Source organism: Lepidochelys kempii, chromosome 7 (genome assembly GCF_965140285.1).
Source record: "Lepidochelys kempii isolate rLepKem1 chromosome 7, rLepKem1.hap1, whole genome shotgun sequence".
Lineage (NCBI taxonomy): Eukaryota > Metazoa > Chordata > Testudines > Cheloniidae > Lepidochelys > Lepidochelys kempii.
In genome coordinates, this window is record NC_136386.1 from 125147090 (window position 1) to 125171075 (window position 23986).

The 23986-nt window shown below is 60.7% G+C and overlaps 1 protein-coding gene across 2 annotated transcripts; it reads right to left on the reverse strand.

The window, feature by feature from the left end:
• Positions 1–681: 681 nt before the first annotated feature.
• On the reverse strand, positions 682–23562 carry PYROXD2 (pyridine nucleotide-disulphide oxidoreductase domain 2). Of its 2 annotated transcripts, none has more exons than XM_073354663.2 (16): positions 23246–23562; positions 22048–22067; positions 21541–21634; positions 21390–21463; positions 20942–21088; positions 18630–18783; positions 11347–11408; positions 10985–11082; positions 9509–9650; positions 9035–9169; positions 8371–8443; positions 7874–8030; positions 7286–7440; positions 5636–5742; positions 4995–5115; positions 682–4342 (listed from the first exon to the last, which is right to left on the reverse strand). In XM_073354663.2, the coding sequence occupies exons 1-16, from the start codon at positions 23532–23534 to the stop codon at positions 4272–4274; spliced, it is 1899 nt and encodes a 632-aa protein (XP_073210764.1). In that variant the 5' UTR covers positions 23535–23562; the 3' UTR covers positions 682–4271. The 2 variants fall into 2 exon arrangements, with proteins under 2 accessions (XP_073210764.1, XP_073210766.1); XM_073354665.2 differs by lacking the exon at positions 23246–23562 and adding an exon at positions 22624–23237 and having other exon boundaries at positions 9458–9650.
• Positions 23563–23986: the final 424 nt, after the last annotated feature.

Consider the following 23986-nt stretch of genomic DNA (forward strand, 5'->3'; position numbering starts at 1 on the left):
AGTTTCCCCTATGCAGTTCTTAAGTATCTAGGGGGTGGGGTAAGGGTGTATGATCATTGCAGAGCCCTAGAGGGCCGGTGTGTGCAGGAGTCTGGACACAGAGAATGGCCGACACCCTGTTTCCTGGCAACTGATGGCCTGGGCCCTTCCCCCCCTGCAAGGTGAGAGCTGAAGGGTTGGAGAACAAAGGAATCAGGTGACCTCCTGGCCCAGGAAAGGAACAAAGCCCAGAGGAGGAGGGGCTGGAGGGAGTTTCAGTTTGGGGCTGGCTGGGACATGGAGTGAAGTGCAGACGTGGTTGTCTGGCTCACGGCCCCCCAAAATGGACCCAGCTGAGGGGTCCCGTTCTCTGCACCTGCAAGCTCTGTTTTAGACCATGTTCCTGTCGTCTAATAAACCTTCTGTTTTACTGGCTGGCTGAGAGTCACGTCTGACTGCGAAGTTGGGGTGCAGGACCCTCTGGCTTCCCCAGGAGCCCCGCCTGAGCGGACTCGCTGGGGGGAAGCACACGGAGGGGCAGAGGATGCTGAATGCTCCGAGGTCAGACCCAGGAAGGTGGAAGCTGTGTGAGCTGTGTGTCCTGAAGACAGGCTGCTCACAGAAAGGCGACTACCCCAGAGTCCTGACTGGCTTCATGGGGAGCAGTTCCAGAGCATCGCCCAGGGACTCCGTGACAGTCATTAATTCCATTTCACCACTTCTAGCTCTCATCTATAGCTTTTTCCTTTTATGACTAAACCTTTAGATTTTAGATTCTAAAGGATTGGCAATAGCGTGATTTGTGGGTAAGATCTGATTTGTATATTGACCTGTGCCTGGGGCTTGGTCCTTTGGGATCGAGAGAACCTTTTTTCTTTTATTGGGGTATTGGTTTTCATAACCATCTGTCCAAATAATGAGTGGCACTTGTGGGGATACTGGACTCTAAGGGAATTGCTTGTGTGACTTGTGGTTAGCCAGTGGGGTAAAACTGAAGTCTTCTCTGTTTGGCTGGTTTGGTTTTCCTTGGTGTGCAAAGAAACCCCAGCCTTGGGCTATAACTGCCCTGCTTCAAGCATCCGATGAAGTGAGCTGTAGCTCACGAAAGCTTGTGCTCAAATAAATTTGTTAGTCTCTAAGGTGCCACAAGTCCTCCTTTTCTTTCTGCTTTAAGCAATTTGTCCTGAATTGGCATTCTCAGTTGGGTCCTGCCAGAACCAGCTTTGTTACACCAGGTCAAGTGATAACTCAGATCTTACCCAAAATACACGCTTACAGTCAATTCTTATTAACTAAACTAAAATTTATTAAAAAAAGAAAAGAAAGAGTGTTGGTTAAAAGATCAGTATACATACAGACTTGAGTTCAATTGTTGAGGTCCAGATACACAGCAGAGATGAGTTTGTAGTGGCCAAAAGTCCTTTTAGAAATAGTCCAGAGGTTATAGTCCAAAGTCCATGTTCAGGGTGACTCCAGTCAGCAACTGGGGATCTCAATCCTTGTGGCTTAAGGTTTCCCCCTCTTGAAACCCAAAGCAGATCTGAGATGAGGAAGGATCGTGTCCCAGGGTTTTTATACATTTCCTGCAGCCTTTTGGCCTGAGAAGACAATAGGCTTAACTTTCCTTCTCCCAAACACCATGGCAATTAGCACAGGATAATTTATCCATTAAACCGTTCAGATACAGGCTATCACAACCTTCAAAGAGACATATAGACAATAATACGATTTCACTCAAGTGTCTTCCTAAATGTTAATATTCCTCTCTTGTTCTTTGAATCAAAGCTACAGCCATAGACAAGACTTCTTTGCTGACATCACAAGACCTGAACAAACATCTCCCCTTCTATCTCTAACAATGCAGGCTGCATTTCAAAGCTCTATTTGTTTCCATCTCTTCCTAACCAGCCTCTAAAGTTCGGCCTGGGGTCAGGTCAGTCTGGGAGTTAATTAACTCTTTCTGGCCCCGTCACCTTTCAATGAGATATTATATTACACTCAATGTCACAGAAGGTGATCAGGAACAGTCAACATGGATTCACCAAGGGCAAGTCATGCCTGACCAACCTGATTGCCTTCTATGATGAGATAACTGGCTCTGTGGATATGGGGAAAGCGGTGGATGTGATATATCTTGACTTTAGCAAAGCTTTTGACGCTGTCTCCCACAGTATTCTTGCCAGCAAGTTAAAGAAGTATGGGCTGGATGAATAGACTATAAGGTGGATAGAAAGCTGGCTAGATTGTCGGGCTCAACGGGTAGTGATCAATGGCTCAATGTCTAGTTGGCAGTCGGTATCAAGCGGAGTGCCCCAGGGGTTGGTCCTGGGGCCGGTTTTGTTCAACATCTTCATTAATGATCTGGATGACAGGATGGATAGCACCCTCAGCAAGTTCACAGATGACACTAAGCTGCAGGGAGAGGTAGATACGCTGGAGGGTAGGGATAGGATACCTAGACAAATTGGAGGATTGGGCCAAAAGAAATCTTGGGCCAAAAGAAATCAAATTGGAGGATTGGGCCAAAAGAGGTTCAACAAGGACAAGTGCAGAGTCCTGCACTTAGGACGGAAGAATCCCATGCACCGCTACAGACTAGGGACCGAATGGCTCGGCAGCAGCTCTGCAGAAAAGGACCTGGGGGTTACAGTGGACGAGAAGCTGGATATGAGTCAGCAGTGTGCCCTTGTTGCCAAGAAGGCTAACAGCATATTGGGCTGCATTAGTAGGAGCATTGCCAGCAGATCGAGGGATGTGATCGTTCCCCTCTATTCGGCACTGGTGAGGCCACATCTGGAGTACTGTGTCCAGTTTTGGGCCCCCCACTACAGACAGGATGTGGACAAACTGGAGAGAGTCCAGCGGAGGGCAACGAAAATGATTAGGGGACTGGAACACATGATTTATGAGGAGAGGCTGAGGGAACTGGGGATGTTTAGTCTGCGGAAGAGAAGAGTGAGGTGGGATTTGATAGCTGCTTTCAACTACCTGAAGGGGGGTTCCGAAGAGGATGGACCTATTGGGTTCCGGGAAGTGAGCAGGTGGGAGCCCACTGCTTAAGGACCGCCCCCCCCCCGCCCCAGCCTAAGGGGAAGATCTACAGGACCTGGAAACCAAATGATTCCGGGGGACAACTAATGAAATAACAGGGACAGGAGTGCGGTCAAAGGGTCAAAAGAAGGGAGCCTGACGGGGACACTGAGCAGAGAACCCCGGACAGCGCCCACTGCTCCTCAAAGGCGTCAAGGGATACGTGAACGGACCGAGGATTGGAAACAGGCCCCACAGTCACAGGAGTCTCCATTGGCCAACCTCCTCACTCTGGTTTTATAGATGGCCGTTTTAGCCAGGGCCAGGAGGAGGTTGACCAGGAGGTCCCGTGACTTTGTGGGGCCACGGATAGGGAGTGCGTAGAGCTCGGCTGTTCTCAGTGGTAGCAGATGACAGACCAAGGAGCAATGGTCTCAAGCTGCAGTGGGGGAGGTCTAACTTGGATATTAGGAAAAACTCTTTCACTAGGAGGGTGGTGAAGTGCTGGAATGGGTTCCCTAGAGAGGGGGTGGAATCTTCTTCCTTAGAGGTTTTTAAGGCCCAGCTTGACAAAGCCCTGGTTGGGCTGATTTAGTTGGGGATTGGTCCTGCTTTGAGCAGGGGGTTGGGCTCGATGACCTCCTGAGGTCCCTTCCAACCCTAATCTTCCATGATTCTATGGCATGGCATGACATGACACGACAAGCGTGGCAGCTGTTGGGATTTTTATTCTGCTGCTGACTGAGAACATGTGTAACATGGTCCAGACTTCAGCTTAGCTCAGGGGCAAGGATGAGTGACCCTGGCCAGTGCTGTGCCTGGCGGTTCTAAGAGAGCAGGCAAGGGCTCAGTCTGCCCTGGGCCTTGTCTACACTAGAAAGGGTTGGCCAGTGTCCCTCTCCAGGCAGAGCTAGACCTGCCCCTGCCAACAGCCCTCTGTGGGCAGCTCTGGGACGGGGCTTGATCCCCTGGGCTCTGCGGCGTGTGCGCTGGGACCAGCACTGCCAGGGCAGGATGGGCTAGGAGCAGACAGGGCTCTGCCAGCCCCACACGCCCCGGTTACCATGCCAGAGACAGGTAAGAGCAACGGTGCAAACACTCAGAGCACGGGGGCGGGGGGGAGGCAGCAGCCCCAGGGCAGGGCTCGCTCTAACAGCACCATGCTGTGGGGTGTGTGGGGGGTGGTGAGAGGCACCCGCGTGGCCAGGTCACGACAGCCACCATCCGTTTCCCTGGGCTAGGCTGGTGCGTCACCTCTGCCATCATACGTGCTTGAAGTCCTTGAGGGCCACGCTGGCTGCGTTGCGGCCTGGAGCGCCCATCACTCCCCCACCTGCAAGGAAACAGATGCATGTGGGGCCCAGGAGCTCTGGGCGTAGCAGGGCTGAGCTGCCATGGGGAGCAGGGGCAGGAGCCCAGATGCACAAGAGGGCAGCAATGGCTACGTTTCCAGCTGGAGAAGACTCCCCGCCACCCACGGCAGCTTCATGGCAGCTGGGAAAAACCTGGGGCTGGAGCACAGAACCCGGGCGGCCCCCACCCTGCCCCAGCTCGAGGGTGCAGCCTCTCTCTGGCCTGCGTACCGACTTCTCCCTCCTGCTGTGCCGGGCCCACCCCTTGGGCGGAAGGAGCACAGCGCCCGGTGGGACTTGTGCCAGCCCTGGGCAGAGCCATCTGCTGGATCCCAGCACGGGGGCAGCTGCTCATCACAGGCGCCCCACAGGGCACAAGGCACGTGGTGTCCCGTGGCATCAGCCTGTGACCCACGGGGTGTCCGTGGCCTCGGCTTCTCCTGCTCAGACCCTGGGCAGAGCTGGCAAGGTCAGCACGGCGCCCTGCAATCGCGCCTGTACCCAGAAGGGCCTGTGCAGCCCCCAGGGCAGCGCTCGCAGCAGCAGGGCCCGGGGAGGGCTGGACCCAGCGTGAGCCTCCGCCTGGCGCTCTCCCCACTGTAGCCACGAAGGGAGGGATCCCAGCTCACATACCGGGGTGGGCACCGCTGCCACAGAGGTACAGGCCTGGGATCGGGGACCTGTAGCCAGAGTACGAGGGCACAGGTCGGGCAAAATACAGCTGGTCCAGAGACATCGCACCGTGGAATATATTCTGCAAACAGGCTGAGTTAGGTCCTGGAATTGTCTCCTCCTCTTCCCGCGCTCCGAGCCAGACAACTGGGCTGCATGGCTCCAGCTTCCCTCACTAGGCTTTGGGCCAGGCTGGCTGGCAGGCTAGGCAGGTGCCAGATTGGCCGGGCACCGGGTAGGCAGATGCCAGGCAGGCTGGGCTGGGAGCAGGCAGGCTAGGCGGGCACCAGGTGGGCAGATGCCAGGCAGGCTGGGCTGGGGGCAGGCACTGGGTGGGCAGATGCCAGGCAGGCTGGGCAGGGGGCAGGCAGGCTAGGTGGGCACTGGGTCGGCAGATGCCAGGCAGGCTGGGCAGACGCCTGGCAGGCTGGGGCGGGCACCGGGTGGGCAGACGCCAGGCAGGCTGGGCTGGGGGCAGGCACTGGGTGGGCAGACGCCAGGCAGGCTGGGCAGAAGCCTGGCAGGCTGGGGGCAGGCACCAGGTGGGCAGATGCCAGGCAGGCTGGGCTGGGAGGGCTCTGTGAATCTCATGATATACCCACCCCTCCGGGCAGCCCAAAGATCTTCTCCAAAGCCGGCGGTGTTAGGATGTCTCTGCCGATGACGGACGCCTTGAAGCCTGGCGCGTAGGCCTCGACCCAGTCAAACACTAGAGAGCGAGCGAGAGATGTGGCTCAGCCTGCGTGTCTCACGTGTCTGCGTGTCTCAGCCTGCGTGTCTCAGGGGCCTAGCCCCAGGCCTGCAGCTCCCTGCAGGGCATTGGGGAGCAGGGCTGGATGGCCCCCGGGGGTAGGGTTACCAACTTTCAAATCCCCTCTATTCGACATTGGTGAGGCCTCATCTGGAGTACTGTGTGCAGTTTTGGGCCCCACACTACAAGAAGGATGTGGATAAATTGGAGAGAGTCCAGCGAAGGGCAACAAAAATGATGAGGGGTCTGGAACACATGAGTTATGAGGAGAGGCTGAGGGAACTGGGTTTGTTTAGTCTGCGGAAGAGAAGAGTGAGGGGGGATTTGATAGCTGCTTTCAACTACCTGAAAGGGGGTTCCAAAGAGGATGGTTCTAGACTGTTCTCAGTGGTACAAGATGACAGGACAAGGAGTAATGGTCTCAAGTTGCAGTGGGGGAGGTTTAGGTTGCATATTAGGAAAAACTTTTTTACTAGGAGGGTGGTGAAACACTGGAATGCGTTACCTAGGGAGGTGGTGGAATCTCCTTCCTTAGATTTTTTCAAGGACAGACTTGACAAAGCCCTGGCTGGGATGATTTACTTGGGGATTGGTCCTGCTTTGAGCAGGGGGTTGGACTAGATGACCTCCTGAGGTCCCTTCCAACCCTGATATTCTATGAATCGCACAAAACCGAACACCCCTGCCCTGCAGCCTCATCCCCTGCTCACTCCATCCCTGTCACTTGATCTCCCCTACCCTCACTCACTTTCACTGGGCTGGGGAAGGGGTGTGGGAGTGGGTGAGGGCTGGGACAGGGGGTGCAGGCTCTTGGGTGGGGCCAGAAGTGAGGGGTTCAGGGTGTGGGAGGAGGCGGTGCAGGCTCTGGGAGGGAGTTTTGGGTGCAGGAGGAGCTCAGGCTGGGGCAGGGGGCTGGGGTACGGGCTCCAGCCAGGCGGCGCTTACCTCAGGCGGCTCCCTGCCTGTGTTGGCTCCGTGTGGCTCCCAGAAGCGGCCGGCATGTCCCTGGGGCCCCTAGGCGCAAGACTAGTCAGGCGGCTCTGTACAGTGTGTGCTGCCCATGCCGGCAGGCGCCACGCCCCCGCAGCTCCCATTGGCCATGGTTCCCAGCCAATGGGAGCTACGGAGCCGGCACTTGGGGCAGGGCAGCGCGTGGAGCCTCCACGGTCACGCTTCTGCCTAGGGACATGTTGCTGCTTCCGGGAGCCATGTGGAGCTGGGCAGGGAGCTGCCTTAGCCCTGCTGTGCTGTGGACTGGACTTTTAACAGCCTGGTCAGCGGTGCCGACCAGAGACAACAGGGCCCCTTTTTGACCAGGCGTTCTGGTCGAAAACCAGACACCTGGGAACCCTACACGGGGGGAATTCTCTGCCCTGCTCGGAAGGCAGGACTGAGGGTGCCGGGCACTGGACGCCTCCCGGGGATCAGGCGCACAGGGAGCGGCAGTGGGCAAGGGGCCGTGGATGGGAAGCTAAAGAGCGCCGAGAGCTGCTGGCTTTACCCCTGTCAGCGTACGCGTTATGCTCCTGCTCGTCCCATGGCCGCCCGCCTGCCAGCGCGTATGGGGTGTACTGCGTGAAGAGAGAGACCACATGGCAGCCCGGGGGAGCCAGCGTAGGGTCCAGAGCAGAGGGGATGCACAGCTCGATCATGGGCCTGGGGAGAGCAAGAGAGAGTCAAAGCCCTCGGACTGGGCAGCCCGGGAAGGAATCCAGTCCGAGCCCTGCCCAGCACCCTGGCATGCTGCCAATGCAAACGCCTCACCGCCTCACCCCCTGCCCACTGGCTCCTCCAGCAGGGATTAGCCCCACGTCACCCAGCCTCAGGCTCTCCTCTGGGCACCTCCCCTACGTTCCTTCCAGAAATCCTGGTGTCTCCCCTGTGTCCTTCCCTTCCCAAGAGGCCCTGTTGCCCTGATGAGCGTGGGCAGCTGCCCCAGAGCCCCGGTAGTGTCGCCCTGAGAAGAGCTCTACGAGGGGCACCAGACCGGGCTGCACCGAGAAGTCTGGGCTATCTCCCCGCTGCCATCCCCCATGGCAGGGCCCAGCAGGGCCCAGCTCTGCCAACGACCAGCCAGCTCCAGCCCTACCTGGTGGACGGCTCCCCACTGCTGGCCTCCTGGAAGGCACGGTGGAGGAGGTGCGTGTCCTCGCAGTTCAGGTGGATGGAGCATTGGTGATGGGGCAGCGGGCGGCCATCACTGGCGTTGGGCGCAGCCACGAAGCTGGGCAGCCGATCCACAGCCACTGGGGATGTTGGAGACGGGGTGACTCCGAGGGGCAGAGGGGACATGGAGCCTCCCATGGTCCTGACATCCTGAGGGGCCAGGGCAGATGGCTGAACCCCAGGAGAGCACGGCAGACACGGAGGGATGGTGCCGTGAAAGGCCAGTTTCCCCTCTGGACTCAGGCTGCAGTAGGGAGCCTCACGGAGGCCCGCGACAGCTCCTTCCTCCCAGGGAAGCGCAGATCACAGGAGCAGCATCTCACGGGGCCCTGCTCCCCCAGGGAGCCAGCGCCAGGCTGCAGCCAAGCCCCAGGGGACCCCAGTGGGGCAGGGAGTGGGACGTCCCGCACTGACACTTACCGTTGATCTTGGTGACAGGGGAGCGTGTGTCGAACTGTGCCACTCGCTGGAGGAACTCCTCCGGCAGCTGCCCCTGGAGCGGGGAGAGCCCGGCTCAGACACCAGGGGCTGGAAACGAGCCTGGGAACTGGCTGGAGGCGCAGCCAGCACTGGGCTGCATCTGGGCACGGCTGGAGCTGCCCAGGACCCCTGGGGGCCACAGCCAGCGCCATGCTTTGGGGTGCAGCCCAGCCACATGGGGCTGGCCCCCAACAGTGACGGGCCCCACTGATGGGGGAGGGGGAGCAAACTCGTGCCCCCAGACACCTTCCTCTCTGCCGAGCTCCCCCTCTGCTCCCCTGCGTTGCTCCAGCCTCGGCCTCCACCCACCACACCGTGTTTGCTGTAAGCCTGGGGGCTCCCAGGCCAGCACCGGGGAGGCCCCTTAGTCACTGAGGGGGGAGGGGGAAGTGGCCTCCTCCGGCTGCCCCACAGGGGCTGGGGTGTGTCACACTCATTGTGGGGGGAGGGGCTCATACCATGAGGAACGCGACCCCTCCCCCTGACTGTACCTGCCGGTCTGCACACATCTCCCCCAGGGCACCCTCCTCCCCTCCAGCCCATCTCCCCCAGCGCGTCCCACCCAGGCTCGTCTCCCCCAGGGCACCCCCCCGGCACGTCTCACCTGGGGAACGAGCTGCAGGAACGTGAGCTGAGCGGACGCGTTGGACAGAACCAGTTTGCTCTTCACCTCGGTCCCGTCCTGCAGGACGACACCCTGCGCCTCCCCACGGGGGCCCAGCAGCACGCGGGCGACCGGCTAGCGAAGGGAGAGACAGGAGATCAGCCTGGAGCACGCTGGGGCGCCCAGCCATGCACGGGGTGGGGGAAGCAGGTGCTGAGCGGAGCCTGAGGTACGGCTGCCGAGGGGCTGAGTGACCCTTTCCCGTGTGGATGCTGTGGGGCTGGCCCAGCCTCCTCCCCCCACTCTTACCCCGTGGGGTTTACGCCCCTCACCACAGTCTCTGATCGCTGTTCCATGGCGGCTAATGGGCAGGAGGGAAGGGAAGAATTTGGGGCCCTGTGGTCTCTTTGGGCTGGGGAGCACCTCAGTGCTGGGGAGCTGTGTTCTCTGCCCCCTCCCCGGGAAGCCGGGCACCTTCTCGGTGAAGATGTCTGTCCCGTGGGCAGCAGCTGCGCTGGCGATGGCCTGGGACACCCCTCCCATGCCGCCTGCCACGTAGCCCCAGGCCCCCTTCTGCCCCTCCAGCTCGCCCATCACGTGGTGCAGCAACACGTACCTAGGAGAGAGGTCAAAGGTTAACAGCTGGGTCAGGGTAGCGCCCAGCAAGCGGTGCCGGGGTATGGGCAGGGCAGAGATACCGGCCAGGGGCGGGCAGCATTCCCACTGTGCATGGTCGTGGGGCACAGCCCTGGGACTAACTCTGATCCAGCCCTGCGAGCCAGGGGGCTCAGGCTCGGCCTCCCAGCAGGGTGAGTACATGCAGAGGGTCCCACGCTCCCCCTGACCCCACAGGCACAGCCGAACACCCATCCCCCTCCCATGCCCGCGTGCTGCCAACCCCCCCCAGCGGGGGACACTGAGCCCAGCTCCGGTCCCACCAGGCTGCAGGGCTGGGCACAGACAGCTGCCAGGCTGCAGAGGGATTCAGGCCCAACAGTGCCAGCCCAGGCAAACCCCATGGACCTGCTCGAGCAGGGGGCCCCTGAGCCTGGTGTGTGCCTGGGGGATGCTGTCATGGAGTCCCTGGGCGATGCTCTGGAACTGCTCCCCGTGAAGCCAGGCAGGACTCTGGGGAAGTCTCCTCTCTGGGAGCAGCCTGTCTGCAGGACACACAGCTCACCCGGCTTCCCCCTTCCTGGGTCTGACCTTGGAGCATTCAGCATCCTCTGCCCCTCCGTGCGCTTCCCACAGCGAGTCCGCCCAGGCGGGACTCCTGGGGAAGCCAGAGAGTCCTGTCCCCCAACTCCGCAGTCAGACGGGACTCTCAGCCAGCCAGTAAAACAGAGGTTTATTAAACGACAGGAACATGGTCTAAAACAGAGCTTGTAGGTGCAGAGAACAGGACCCCTCAGCTGGGTCCATTTTGGGGAGCAGTGAGCCAGACAACCATGTCTGCCCTTCACTCCATGTCCCAGCCAGCCCCAAACTGAAACTCCCTCCAGCCCCTCCTCCCCTGGGCTTTGTCCCTTTCCCGGGCCAGGAGGTCACCTGATTCCTTTGTTCTCCAACACTTTCGCTCTCACCTTGCAGGGGCGAAGGGCCCAGGCCATCAGTGGCCAGGAAACAGGGTGTCGGCCATTCTCTGTGTCCAGACCCCTGCACACACCTGCCCTCTAGGGCTCTGCAAGGATCATACACCCTTACCCCACCCCCTAGATACTTAAGAACTGCCTAGGGGAAACTGAGGCACCCCCACACTATTCAGAGGAAACATTAAGAACAGTCCCACTTCGTCACAGATGCTCTCCAGGCATGAGGGGGAACATGGTAGCCAGCGCGGGGCAGGAGTGGGAGGAAGCGAGTGCTGGGGTGCGACACCCCAGCACCAGCTGTTGGGGACGGGAACAGGAGGGCCCTGGGGAGCTGTGAAGTCTTCAGCCGCCACCTTACCCGCTGCCAGGCGTGTGGGGACTGGCCATGGCGCCGATCACTGCATCCGTAGCCAGGGTCGCTTTCAGGGGCTCCGACTCGAACCAGAGATCCAAGATCTGGAGAGAGAGAAAAATGAAAATGGTGTTTAACGAAGAGAGCCCAGCACAGGGGGCCTGGATCCCATGGCGGGGGGGGGAGGGGGAGGAGGAGGCGGGTCCCCCCAGGCCTGGCACAGGGGGCTGGATCCCATGGGGGGGCCACCACTCAGCCCGTAACCCCCTCCGAGGCCCAGCCCCAGGCCTGGTTTGGTCGGCCCCTGCCCCCAGGGAGGGCGTCTCCCATCCCTTGGGCGTGTCCCCTTGTACGGAGCTGTTACTCACCCTGGTGACTGGGGCCGTGAGCACTTGGTAACACTGGGGCAGCTGCTTCCCCAGCGCCAGGCCTGAGGGAAAGAAATGGGCGTCAGTGGCGGTGTCACCCAGCCTGGGAGGGGACGGCTCCCCGGGCCCCACCACACCCTCCCGGTGCCCGGCTGTGACGCAGCAGGGAGAGGGGGGTGTTGACCTGGGAATGTGCCCTGGGGAGGGGAGACCTGAGAGCCTGTCACCTGAGCCAGGAGGGGGACGGGGAGGTAACACCTCTGCCCAGGAATGTGAAGACAGGCTAAGAAGGGAGCCTGCTGGGGGGGTTTAGTTTCAGTTTCGTGCTGGGTGGAGGAATGCAGGCAACCCCAGGGCTGGGGTCTAAGCTCCCTGCTCCCCCAGAAGGACTTGACTGAGGGGTCCTGGGTGTACCCACAAGCTCTGTTTTGGACTGTGTTCCTGTTGTCCAATAAACCTTCTGTTTTACTGGCTGGCTGAGAGTCTCAGTGGATCCCAGGAAGAGGGGGGCAGGGCCTGGACTCCCCCACACTCCGTGACAACTGGTGGCAGAGGTGGGATGTACTGCACCCCGTGAACGGTGCTTCCTGCAGTAAGTGACTGGGGAACAGTCAAACGAAGGGGAATTGACGGGGACCAGGCGTGCTGAAGAGTCAGAGAGAGACGGTTTCGGGGGGCGGTTAACCCCTGGGAATGTGTGACCAGAGAGAAGGACTTTTGCAGTAACAGGGTCCCCCGGGGGATTGCAGCGAGTGGTCCCAGGGGCGGAGGAGTCTGCAGCTCGACCTTGGCAAAGAGGTGGTGACCTCAAGAAGGACTGGCACACGAGGGGCTTTTCCTGGAAACCGTGGGAAGCTGCCCGGCCTGCGAGTGGCCAGCAGGGAGATGTACGCTAAACGCCTGAAGAGCGACCTGGTGGAGCTGTGCAGGCAGAGGGGGCTGCGCATCGGGAGGTCCATCAAGGAACAGCTGATTGCCCAGTTGGAGGAGAGGGATCGCTTGGATGATCCGATCCCTGTCCCTGAGGGAAGCCGCCCAGCAGACACAGCGTGGGCCCTGGGGCCTGACCGGGCTGGGAGGGGTCAGACTGCTGCCAAGGACATCCCGAGACCCTTCCTACCTATGCTGGGGGAGGGGTTGGGGGAAGCCTGGCGAATACTGAGGGCACCCTGACCCCAGCAGCCAGCAGGGGATCCTCCCGGCGGAGCTCCCCATCCCTGGAGCGGAGGCGGCTGGAATGGGAGAGGGAGATGAAATGAGGGAGCTGGAGGATCATGAAAAACAACGTCAACATGAGCAGGAGGAGAAGGAGAAACAACGTCAACATGAGCGTCAGGAGAAGGAGAGGGAGCGTCAGGTGAAGGAGAAACAAAGGCAGCATGAACTGGAGCTGGCCAGGCTGAGGAGCAGTGGGGCCCCGGCTGCGGTGAGTGCGGGGGGACCCAAGACTGCAAGGAACTTTGATAAGTGCTTCCTGGCCCAGCGGAAGGAGGGGGAGGACATAGATAGCTTCCTGACGGCCTTTGAGAATGCCTGTGAGCTGCACAGGGTTGACCCTGCAGACAGGCTCCAGTTTCTCACCCCCTTACTAGACCCCAAAGCCGTGGAGGTGTACAGCCGGATGACAGGGGCGGAGGCAGGGGACTATGAACTGTTCAAGCAGGCCCTGCTCCGTGAGTTTGGGCTGACCCCCGAGATGTACCGGAGAAGGTTCCGGAGTCAGCGTAAAACGCCGGAGGTCACCTACCTACAACTGGTCAACCGGATGCAGGGGTATGCCCGCAAGTGGACAGCTGGGGCCCAAGCTAGAGGACCTGCTTGACCTAATCGTACTGGAGCAACTGTATGAACAGTGCCCGTCCGACCTGAGGCTGTGGCTGGTGGACAAAAAGCTCGAGAACCCCCAGCACGCAGGGCAGCTGGCCGACGAGTTTGTGAACAGTCGGTCAGGGGGTAGCCGGGAGGAGTCCCAAAAGAACAGGCCCCCCCCGATGCAGAGAGAGAGTCACCAGGGGGTCTCCCAGCGGGGAAATAGGGAGAACCCCCTCCCAAGGGGAACGCCTGGCGTCGGGCCCCTCCGACCCGCTCGAGGGGACCAACGTGACCTGAGCTGCTATCACTGTGGCCAGAGAGGCCACGTACAGTCCCAGTGCCCCGGGCTCAGGGACAGACTGAGCAGACCCAACCTACCCAGGGTTAACTGGGTAGGGACCCAGCTGGATGAGGGGCAGACGACCCAGGAAAGGGAGCCTACCAGTTTACCACCTGCTCAGGAGGGAAGAGTACCCCAGGCCAGCTCCGCCAGAGGGCTGGAGGCTCTGGACTCAGGGTGCTCGGTTTACAGGGTGGGCGCGGGGCTGTCCCTCCGGAGAGAGTGCCTTGTTCCCCTGGAGGTGGATGGGAGGAAGGTCAATGGATACTGGGATACGGGCGCGGAGGTGACGCTGGCCTGGCCTGAGGTGGTGGCCCCAGATCGGGTGGTGCCCAACACCTACCTGACCCTGACAGGGGCGGGCGGGACCCCATTTAAGGTGCCCGTGGCAAGGGTACACCTGAAATGGGGGGCCAAGGAGGGCCCCAAGGATTTGGGGGTACACCACCATTTGCCCACTGAGGTTTTGATGGGGGGAGACCTAGAGGACTGGCCAAGCAAGCCCCAGACCGCCCTGGTTGTGACCTGTAGCCAGAGCCGGCGAGGGGCACTGCGCCCTGACCTTGGGGAGGGTACCACACCGGAGGCGCAGGACCCTACCCTGGTGGGGAGGGAGGGCCGAGGGGCACGGCTCAGAGAGGCGGAGGCCCCAGACCTGGCCAGCGAGAGGGAACCGGGCCCCATCCCTTCCCCAGCCGCTGGGTTCCAGGCTGAGTTGAGGAAAGATCCCTCCTTGCGGAAGCTCAGGGACCTGGCCGACCTCAGTGTGGGACGGACCATGAGGAGAGGCTGCCAGGAGAGGTTCCTGTGGGAGAAGGGGTTCCTGTACCGAGAATGGGCTCCCACAAGGGAAGTAGAGTCCTGTGGGATCAGGAGGCAGCTGGTGGTCCCCCAGAAGTATCTCTGCAAGCTCCTGTACCTGGCCCATGACATCCCCCTCGCAGGGCACCAGGGAATCCGGCGCACCCGGCAGAGGTTGCTACAGAACTTTTACTGGCCCGGAGTCTTTACCACGGTCCGGCAGTATTGCCGATCCTGTGACCCCTGTCGGAGGGTGGGGAAGGCCCGGGACAAGGGGAAAGGCTCCTCTATGATGGGCTTTGAAACCTTTGCCCATCATAGAGGAGCCTTTCCAGAAGGTGGCCATAGACATCGTGGGGCCTCTCAGCAGGACGACCCGGTCGGGGAAGAAATACATTCTGGTGGTGGTAGATTTTGCCACCCGCTACCCCGAGGCAGTGCCCTTAGCTTCCATTGAAGCCGACACCGTGGCCGATGCGCTCCTGACCATTTTGAGCCGAGTGGGGTTCCCCAAGGAAGTCTTGACAGACCAAGGCTCCAACTTCATGTCGGCCCTGCTCCGGTGCTTGTGGGAGAAATGTGGGGTCCGGCACGACTGGGCCTCAGCTTATCACCCCCAGTCCAACGGGCTGGTGGAGAGGTTTAACGGGACGCTAAAGATGATGCTGAAAACCTTTATGAACCAGCACCCGCAGGATTGGGACAAGTACTTACCTCACCTGCTGTTCGTGTACAGGGAGGTGCCCCAGGAGTCGACTGGATTTTCGCCTTTCGAACTGTTATATGGCAGGAGGGTGAGGGGCCCCCTGGACCTGATGAGAGACGAGTGGGAGGGGAAGGCCACTCCCGATGGAGAGTCAGTGGTGGAGAATGTCCTGATCTTCCGAGAGAGACGGGCTGAACTCATGGGTCTGGCCAGGGAGAATCTGGCCAGAGCCCAGAAGAAGCAGAAGGTCTGGTATGACCGCACGGCGCGGGCCCGTGCCTACGCCACCGGGGATCAGGTGATGGTTCTCATCCCTGTGAGAAAGAACAAACTACAGGCCGCCTGGGAGGGCCCTTTCAAGGTTGTCAAGCAGCAAAATGAGGTAAACTACGTGGTGGAGCTGTCGAACCGGGCGCACCACCGCCGGGTGTACCATGTGAATATGATGAAGCCATATTATGCCAGGGGGAATGTGGTGTTGGCCGTCTGTGGACAGTGAGAGGAGCAGGGAGATGACCCTTTAGTAGATCTATTCCCTGGGACCAGAGCTGGTTCCCCCCTGGAAACAATTCCCCTCTCGGATCAGCTAACCGCTGCCCAGCAAGCTGAGATCAAGGGGGTGCTGCATCCGTACCGACAGCTGTTTTCCAACCAGCCTGGACGCACTAATCTGACTAACCAATTTATTTGAGCATGAGCTTTCGTGAGCTACAGCTCACTTCATCAGATGTTTACCGTGGAAACTGCAGCAGACTGTTTCCACGGTAAACATCTGATGAAGTGAGCTGTAGCTCACGAAAGCTCATGCTCAAATAAATTGGTTAGTCTCTAAGGTGCCACAAGTACTCCTTTTCTTTTTGCGAATACAGACTAACACGGCTGTTCCTCTGAAACTAATCTGACTGTCCACCGGGTGCAGACGGGGTCGCACCCGCCGATAAGATGCTCCCCCTTCCGAGTCACAGGGAAAACTGCTCAGGACCTGGAAAGAGAGGTCCGGGACATGCTGGCTTTGGGGGTGATCCAGCCATCGGCCAGCCCTTGGGCCTCGCTGGTGGTGCTGGTCCCCAAGAAGGATGGGTCGGTCCGGTTCTGTGTGGACTATCGGAAGCTCAATGCCATCACTGTACCTGATGCCTACCCCATGCCCAGGCCGGATGAGCTCCTAGACAAGCTGGGAGGAGCTCGGTACCTTACCACCATGGACCTTACAAAGGGCTACTGGCAAGTGTCGCTGGATGCAGATGCCCGGCTGAAATCGGCCTTTATCACCCCTCTGGGGCTCTATGAGTTCCTGACCCTGCCTTTCGGCCTCAAGGGAGCGCCGGCCACCTTCCAGCGCCTGGTGGACCAGCTACTGAGGGGGATGGAGAGTTTTGCCGTGGCGTATATTGATGACATCTGTGTCTTTAGCCAGACCTGGGAGGACCACGTGTCCCAGGTTAGACAAGTGCTGGACCGACTCCAGGGGGCTGGGCTGACTGTAGAAGCGGAGAAGTGCAAGGTGGGGATGGCTGAAGTATCTTACCTGGGCCATCGGGTGGGGAGCGGCCTCCTAAAGCCGGAACCAGCCAAGGTGGAGGTGATCAGAGACTGGCCCGCTCCCCACACCAAAAACCAGGTCCAAGCCTTTATTGGGATGGCAGGACACTACCGAAGATTTGTGCCCCACTTTAGCGCCATAGCCACCCCCATCACTGAGCTATGCAAGAAGGGGAAGCCAGACAAGGTGGTCTGGACTGAGCAGTGCCAGGAGGCTTTCCAGGCGCTGAAGGAGGCTCTGGTCAGTGGCCCAGTTCTGGCAAACCCAGACTTTGACAAGCCCTTTGTGGTGTTCACCGACGCCTCCGACACGAGACTGGGGGTGGTGTTAATGCAGGAGGATGAAAAGGGGGAGAGACACCCCATCGTGTACCTGAGCAAGAAGTTGCTACCCCGGGAGCAACACTACGCGGCCATCGAGAAGGAGTGCCTGGCCATGGTGTGGGCCCTCAAGAAACTAGAGCCCTATCTCTTCGGGCGACACTTCACCGTCTACACCGACCACTCTCCCCTGACCTGGCTGCACCCGATGAAAGGAGCCAACGCCATACTCCTGAGGTGGAGCCTGCTCCTGCAGGATTACGACATGGACGTGGTCCACGTGAAGGGAAGTGCCAACCTGATAGCGGATGCGCTGTCCCGGAGAGGGGGCCCTGAACTTCCCCAGGTCACTGGTCAGCGTGACCCCGCTCAGTTCAGTCTCGAAGGGGGGAGAGATGTGATGATGTGACACAGCAGGGAGGGGGGAGTGTTGACCTGGGAATGTGCCCTGGGGATGGGAGACCTGAGAGCCTGTCACCTGAGCCAGGAGGGGGAGGGGGAGGTAACACCTCTGCCCAGGAATGTGGACGGAGACTGCAGCAGGGAACCTGCTGGGTGGGTTTAGTTTCAGTTTGGGGCTGGGTGGAGGGACACAGGGAACCCCAGGGTCCCCCAGAAGGACTTGACTGAGGGGTCCTGGGTGTACCCACAAGCTCTGTTTTGGACTGTGTTTCTGTTGTCCAATAAACCTTCTGTTTTACTGGCTGGCTGACTCCCCCACACTCTGTGACACCTTCCCGCTTTGGCAGGCGGCGAGGGCAGCCGGGGCCCAGCGTGGGCTGTGCATGCGTGAGCCCTGGGCCCGTCTCTGCCCGGGGATGATGGGTACTTGACTCACACTGGAGCCAGGGGCTTAGCTGCCCAGAGGAAGGTCTCAGGCCTCTGCCAGCCCCAGGGCAGTGTCCGGGGCACCTGGTGTGACGAAGTGGGACTGTTCTTAATGTTTCCTCTGAATAGTGTGGGGGTGCCTCAGTTTCCCCTAGGCAGTTCTTAAGTATCTAGGGGGTGGAGTAAGGGTGTATGATCATTGCAGAGCCCTAGAGGGCCGGTGTGTGCAGGAGTCTGGACACAGAGAATGGCCGACACCCTGTTTCCTGGCAACTGATGGCCTGGGCCCTTCTCCCCCTGCGAGGTGAGAGCTAAATGGTTGGAGAACAAAGGAATCAGGTGACCACCTGGCCCGGGAAAGGGACAAAGCCCAGAGGAGGAGGGGCTGGAGGGAGTTTCAGTTTGGGGCTGGCTGGGACATGGAGTGAAGGGCAGACGTGGTTGTCGGGCTCACTGCCCCCCAAAATGGACCCAGCTGAGGGGTCCCGTTCTCTGCACCTGCAAACTCTGTTTTAGACCATGTTCCTGTCGTCTAATAAACCTTCTGTTTTACTGGCTGGCTGAGAGTTCCGTCTGACTGCGAAGTTGGGGTGCAGGACCCTCTGGCTTCCCCAGTAGCCCCGCCTGAGCGGACTCGCTGGGGGGAAGCACATGGAGGGGCAGAGGATGCTGAATGCTCGGAGGTCAGACCCAGGAAGGTGGAAGCTGTGTGAGCTGTGTGTCCTGAAGACAGGCTGCTCACAGAAAGGCGACTGCCCCAGAGTCCTGACTGGCTTCATGGGGAGCAGTTCCAGAGCATCGCCCAGGGACTCCATGACACCTGGTACAGGAAGCGCTGCTCCCCCTCTGCTCTGCCGGCGCCCTCTAACGCCAGCACCGTGCCCCACTGGATGGGCATGGACCCGTGGCCCTAGCCTCCGGCGCCAGACGTACCCGCCCGCATCAGGGGCTGCAGGCCTCGCAGGGCGCGGAGCCGCTGCAGCAGGGGGCCCTGGCTCCAGGCAGAGGGGTCCACCGGCGCGGCGTCCAGCAGCGGGTCAAGGGCCGACACCAAGCGGCTCAGGAACGCCTCGTACTTTGGATAGGCCTGAAGCGGAGACAGAGGCAGGAGCCAGCAGACGCCAGCCCTGATCCCCGGCCGTGCCCCTCCTGGCTCCCTGCACTCTGCTCAGCACCACAGTGCCTCTGGCCCCAGGCCAGCTCTGGGCTCCTGGACACGCGCCCCGGCTCCTCCCCTGGTCTCTGGCTAGCACACCCATGGTCAGAGGCAGGCTCAGCCACCCAGCCCTTGGCAGAGGGGTGGCAGGGGACAGCCTGCTCCAAAGCCCCAGCAAGCCGGCCGAAGGAGACACCACTCTCAATCACGCCGTAGGGCTGCATCTCTCCCGTCTGCGCTTTGAGCAGCAGGGACATTTCACAATCTGATGTTAATGGAGCCTTGGCTTCAGCCTGCCCTATAAACAGCAATCGGCTCAGGCTCCCTGCAAACTCAGGCCAGGTCCTCGGTAACACAGACAGGCCCAGGCAGGTACATTACACCTGGGTCTGACCCACTGAAGGGGGGCTCGGATGAGACCTGCCCAAAGCTGTGGGAAACGTGGAGGCTGCTGGAGGAAAAGCCCATCCCCGAGCCCAGGTGGGTCTCAGCTACTCAGCCGATAGTGAGAACCAGCAGCATCCTTTGACCCAGCCCTGCCCTGTGCTTCCAGCTACAGGCCTGAGCGTGGTCAAAGCAAAGAAAAGCCTCTGAGAAAGGTTCAGGGCTCAGCTGAAGCTAACGAACCGCCCAGGTTTTGGAAAAAGAAAGTGTGACAAGGTGGGGGTGTAGATGTGATGAAGCGGGACTGTTCTTAATGTTTCCTCTGAATAGTGTGGGGGTGCCTCAGTTTCCCCTAGACAGTTCTTAAGTATCTAGGGGGTGGGGTAAGGGTGTATGATCACTGCAGAGCCCTAGAGGGCAGGTGTTGCAGGGGTCTGGACACAGAGAATGGCCGACACCTGTTTCCTGGCCACTGATGGCCTGGGCCCTTCCCCCCTGCAAGGTGAGAGCTAAAGGGTTGGAGAACAAAGGAATCAGGTGACCTCCGGGCCCGGGAAAGGGACAAAGCCCAGAGGAGGAGGGGCTGGAGGGAGTTTCAGTTTGGGGCTGGCTGGGACATGGAGTGAAGGGCAGACGTGGTTGTCTGGCTCACTGCCCCCCAAAATGGACCCAGCTGAGGGGTCCTGTTCTCTGCACCTACAAGCTCTGTGTTAGACCATATTCTTGTCATCTAATAAACCTCTGTTTTACTGGCTGGCTGAGAGTCACATCTGACTGTGGAGTTGGGGGGCAGGACCCTCTGGCCCCCCCAGGACCCTGCCTGGGCGGACTCGCTGTGGGAAGCGCACGGAGGGGCAGAGGATGCTGAGTGCTCCGAGGTCAGACCTAGGAAGGTGGAAGCTGTGTGAGCTGTGTGTCCTGCAGACAGGCTGCTCCCAGAGAGGAGACTTCCCCAGAGTCCTGCCTGGCTTCGTAGGGAGCCCTTCCAGATCATCGCCCGGGGACCCCGTGACAGTAAATTATTAGCCCACAGAGGGAGCGAGCGGGACTCATGGCGGCTGGGAGTGGAGTGTGTGTTTTGCCTGCAGCTTCGGGAGATCGCCCCTGGCTGGGCAGAGCCGGGGCTCCCCCCTCATGCTGGGGGGAGGTGGCAGCAATTCCCCTGGACACCTGGGTAACCCCGAAATAGTGACACACTCACGCTGGCACAGCCAGGTCAGCTGGGGGGATGATGGCACCACACGCTGTGCTGACAAATGCCCCCAGCATAGACCCGGCTAGCCTGGGAAAATCGCGCTTTCCCTGGCACAGCTTGTGTCACTTGGAGGGGCTGGTACATACTGTGTCCACAGAAGGAGCTTTGCTAGGACGTGTGCCAGACCAGGGGTCCTAGGGCGGACCTGGTCTCAGGCTGCAGCTATGCGTTGTGCAGATACTGACCACCCTCCGCCCCCTGCCCCTGAGCGTTCGAGCTGGGACGTGCCCATGAGTTGGCAGGCTGGGGAGGGAAAGGATCCAAATCCTTGTTTTGTCTCTGACTCGGTGAGCGGCCAGGAGGCTGCAGGGAACGCTCCCAGGCCAGCCCCGCTGGTGAGTCCAGCCTATCATGGCTGCACGCCTGGGATTTGGGCCCTTTTGGGCCAGTCACACTGGGGTTGGCAGGACTGGGAGCCCAGCCCCAAGCCCCTCCTGCTGCCCTCAGTACCTGTGCATCCTTGGAGGAGAACTGAGCGATCTGCCGCTGGGTGTCCGCCATGTTGTGGCCCAGCAGGAGCGAGCGCCGGGCTTGCCCATCCTCCAGCATGGGGGTGAAGGAGTAGGGGTCACGGGCATAGACCCTCAGACCATGCCGCTGCAAGATACAGAGCATGGCCAGTGCCAGGCAGCGTGGCCAATCGTCACGGCCCCTCCGACCCCCCTCACCAGCCCAGAGGGGAGAGGCCAGGGGAGCTGTTCTGAGCTGGGGGCTGTCAGGCTCCGGGACTGGGCCCTGAGGTTCAGGGAGGTGGGGGAGAGGCAGGAGCGAGTTGGGCCTGGCCAGGGCATCCTGGCCCCGCAGTGGTGCTAGGGCCTCACACCCACCAATGCTCCCAGCAGTGGGAGGGAGGCAGCACGGGGGGCTGGCTGAGCCCCCCCTGGACTGGCCTCGCTACCTGCAGCTCCAGCTCCGTGAAGATCTGCGGCCGCAGGAGGCTGAGCAGGTAGGATGCTCTGGAGAACTTAAAGCCTGAAAGAGAAGGGGAGCGTCAGCTACCAGCCTGCCCCAGGCACCCGGGGCATCTCGCTGGGCAGGGCTGTGGTTACCTGGGACAATCTCCTCTGTGACCGCAGCGCCTCCCAGAAGGTGACGCCTCTCCAGCACGGCTGTCCGCACGCCCGACTTCTGCAGGTAGGCAGCCTGCCGAGAGCACAAGAGTCACCCGCCCCCACGAGCCCCCCAACAAGCCCACCCAGGACACCCCCAATCCCCCACCTGGGACACGCTTTCCCAACAAACCCACCCAGGACACCCCCAAAGCCCCACTCGGGACACGCTCCCCCGACAAACCCACCCAGGACATGCCCCCACTCGGGACACGCTCCCCCGACAAACCCACCCAGGATGCTCCGGGGGGGATCCCCCACTGAGGACACCCCCTCTCCCCAACAAACCCATCCAGGATGTTTGCACTCCAGAGTGCTCTTTGGAGCTTCCTCCTCACCCCATAGGATTCCCCCCATGCACATGGGAACTCCCCTGTCACCCCACAGGATTTCCCCACCCCCCCAAGCTAGGGCACAGAGGCAGATGCCTTGGCATTCAATACTCACTGCCACCAGCCCGTTGTGCCCTGCAACGAGAGATGGGCAGGGGGTGAGAGGGGCCAGGGCCCGTGGCACCAATGGGTCCTGCTGCTACTCACCACCTCCCTGGCAGCCAGGGCTGGACGGTGCCGTCTATGCTGCTTTCACCACAATGCCCCGTGGCCGCAAGGCAACGGCGCCCACGTGGGCGCAGGGGGCGAGGGGCGGGGACAGCGCTGGCAACTGCCCTAAGCATTGGAACCACCCTTGGGGACCTTAATGAATATGGGGGTTAGGGGCTGGGAGTTACGATGCTCCCCACACCAAGACCCCCCAGCCCGCTCCCTTTGCCCAGCAGCACTGGCTCCCCCCGAGCCTCGTTCCCCAGAGCACAGCACCCCCCCACACTGAAAGCCTCCCCCCAGCAGCACTGCGGCCCCTACCCCATTCTCTGCAACACAGCATGAAATGCACCCCACTGAGACATGGCGGCAGCACTGACCCCAAGGAGAGAGTGGGCCCCCACTCCAGCCCCCCGTCCTTCCTCTCCCCAACAGGTAGGACCCCCTTGCAGCCCCCTGTGTCATTTCCATGGCAACATACCGGCGGTTTTGCTGTTCACCTGCTTGTCTGGCATGGCTGAGGCCTGTTAGCTCATCTCACCCAATGGCAGGGGAGCAGAGCTGTGGCAAGAGGCTGCACCAGCCCCTGCCCATCACCCTGGGCACAGAGAGCTCCCCTGCACCCTGGCGGGCGTAGGGTGCCAGCCCCAAGCCGCAGCACCATTTCAGACTGGGGGGGCCGGGGGGAGCCACTTTACTGGTGACTCCAGGGGCTACACTTCAGACACAAGTCGATTTCAAAAATAACCAACCACCACCACAGCCTGCAGGCTAAGTCTCCTAAAGGTACTGGCTAGTTACCGAAACACTATTTTGTTAGCGGAAGATTTCTTTGCTTTTCCTACATCTCTAGCAGAATTATCTTTTTTTAAATATTCTTTGCCTCACAGCACAGCACAGCAGCGGCAGGCTGAGTGGGGGTGGAGTTGTGTGTCACACACACACACACAGACACACACAGAGCTCTCCACCCCTCTCTTAAAGGGCCAGTGCTCCTGCACAGCCAGGCTTGCCCCCGGGGGGAGCTGGAGCCTGGCGGGGGAGCGGGGAGTGCCACCCTAAAGGTGCCCCTCAACAGCAGCAGCCCCCAGCCCCGGCATTACCTCCCCCTATCACCACGGCGTCGTACTCCCGCTGCAGCTGGCCCCTGGGCCCGGCGTGAGCCAGCCTCCGGCCCTGCCGGCTGCAGCCAGCCCAGGCCCTGCCCAGCCCGTGCCCGACGGCCATGGCTGTGACGGGCACCAGCAGCTGCACCCCTGCCAAGCCTGGCCCTCGCTGCCGAGTCAGCGCTTCCCGCAGGGGCGGGACAGGCGGCGTCAGAGCAGGGGAGGGACGGGGCAGAGCCTGGAGCCGAGCCAGCCCGACAACGGGCCAGGGCCCAGGCAGAAACATGCTGGCCCCTCGTGGCTGCCCCCGGCCCCAATTCTCCTGCGACTCCCACAGCACCCTCCCACCCACACAGGAGACAGCCCCCGTCACTGCGCCCCCCCAACCCCCGTGTCACCAGGTCAGCCGCTTGCTGGGGCGACAAGTGCCATGCCCATGCTCCCTGCCCCCCAGGCACCACCCGGCCTGCAGGGAGCCTACTCCCCCGCTGCGGGGCAAAACTTCGCCGGGCAGGGGCGAGGGAGAGCTGCCGCCACGTGGCGAGGGGCCCAGCAAGACAGCTGTGCCCAGGGGCACCAACGCATGCCCTTGGCTGGGAGCAGCCGCACCCTGGCATAGCAAACCTGAGCCCTCCAGCCACTGGGGCAGGGATGAAGGGAGGCCTTAGAGCTGGAGCTGGGAGAGTAGACCCCTGGGGCAGGCTGGCTGTCCCCCTTTGCTAAAAGATGCTGAGGGCA

Coding starts and splice junctions, on each gene's coding strand:
- PYROXD2 (XM_073354663.2), bottom strand. CDS start 23,534: ATGTTTCTGCCTGGGCCCTGGCCCGTTGTCGGGCTGGCTCGGCTCCAG. Junction 8,031..8,370: donor CCCTGTCACCAAGATCAACG/GTAAGTGTCAGT, acceptor CAACATCCCCAG/TGGCTGTGGATCGGCTGCCC. Junction 7,441..7,873: donor AGTGGGGAGCCGTCCACCAG/GTAGGGCTGGAG, acceptor TGCTCTCCCCAG/GCCCATGATCGAGCTGTGCA.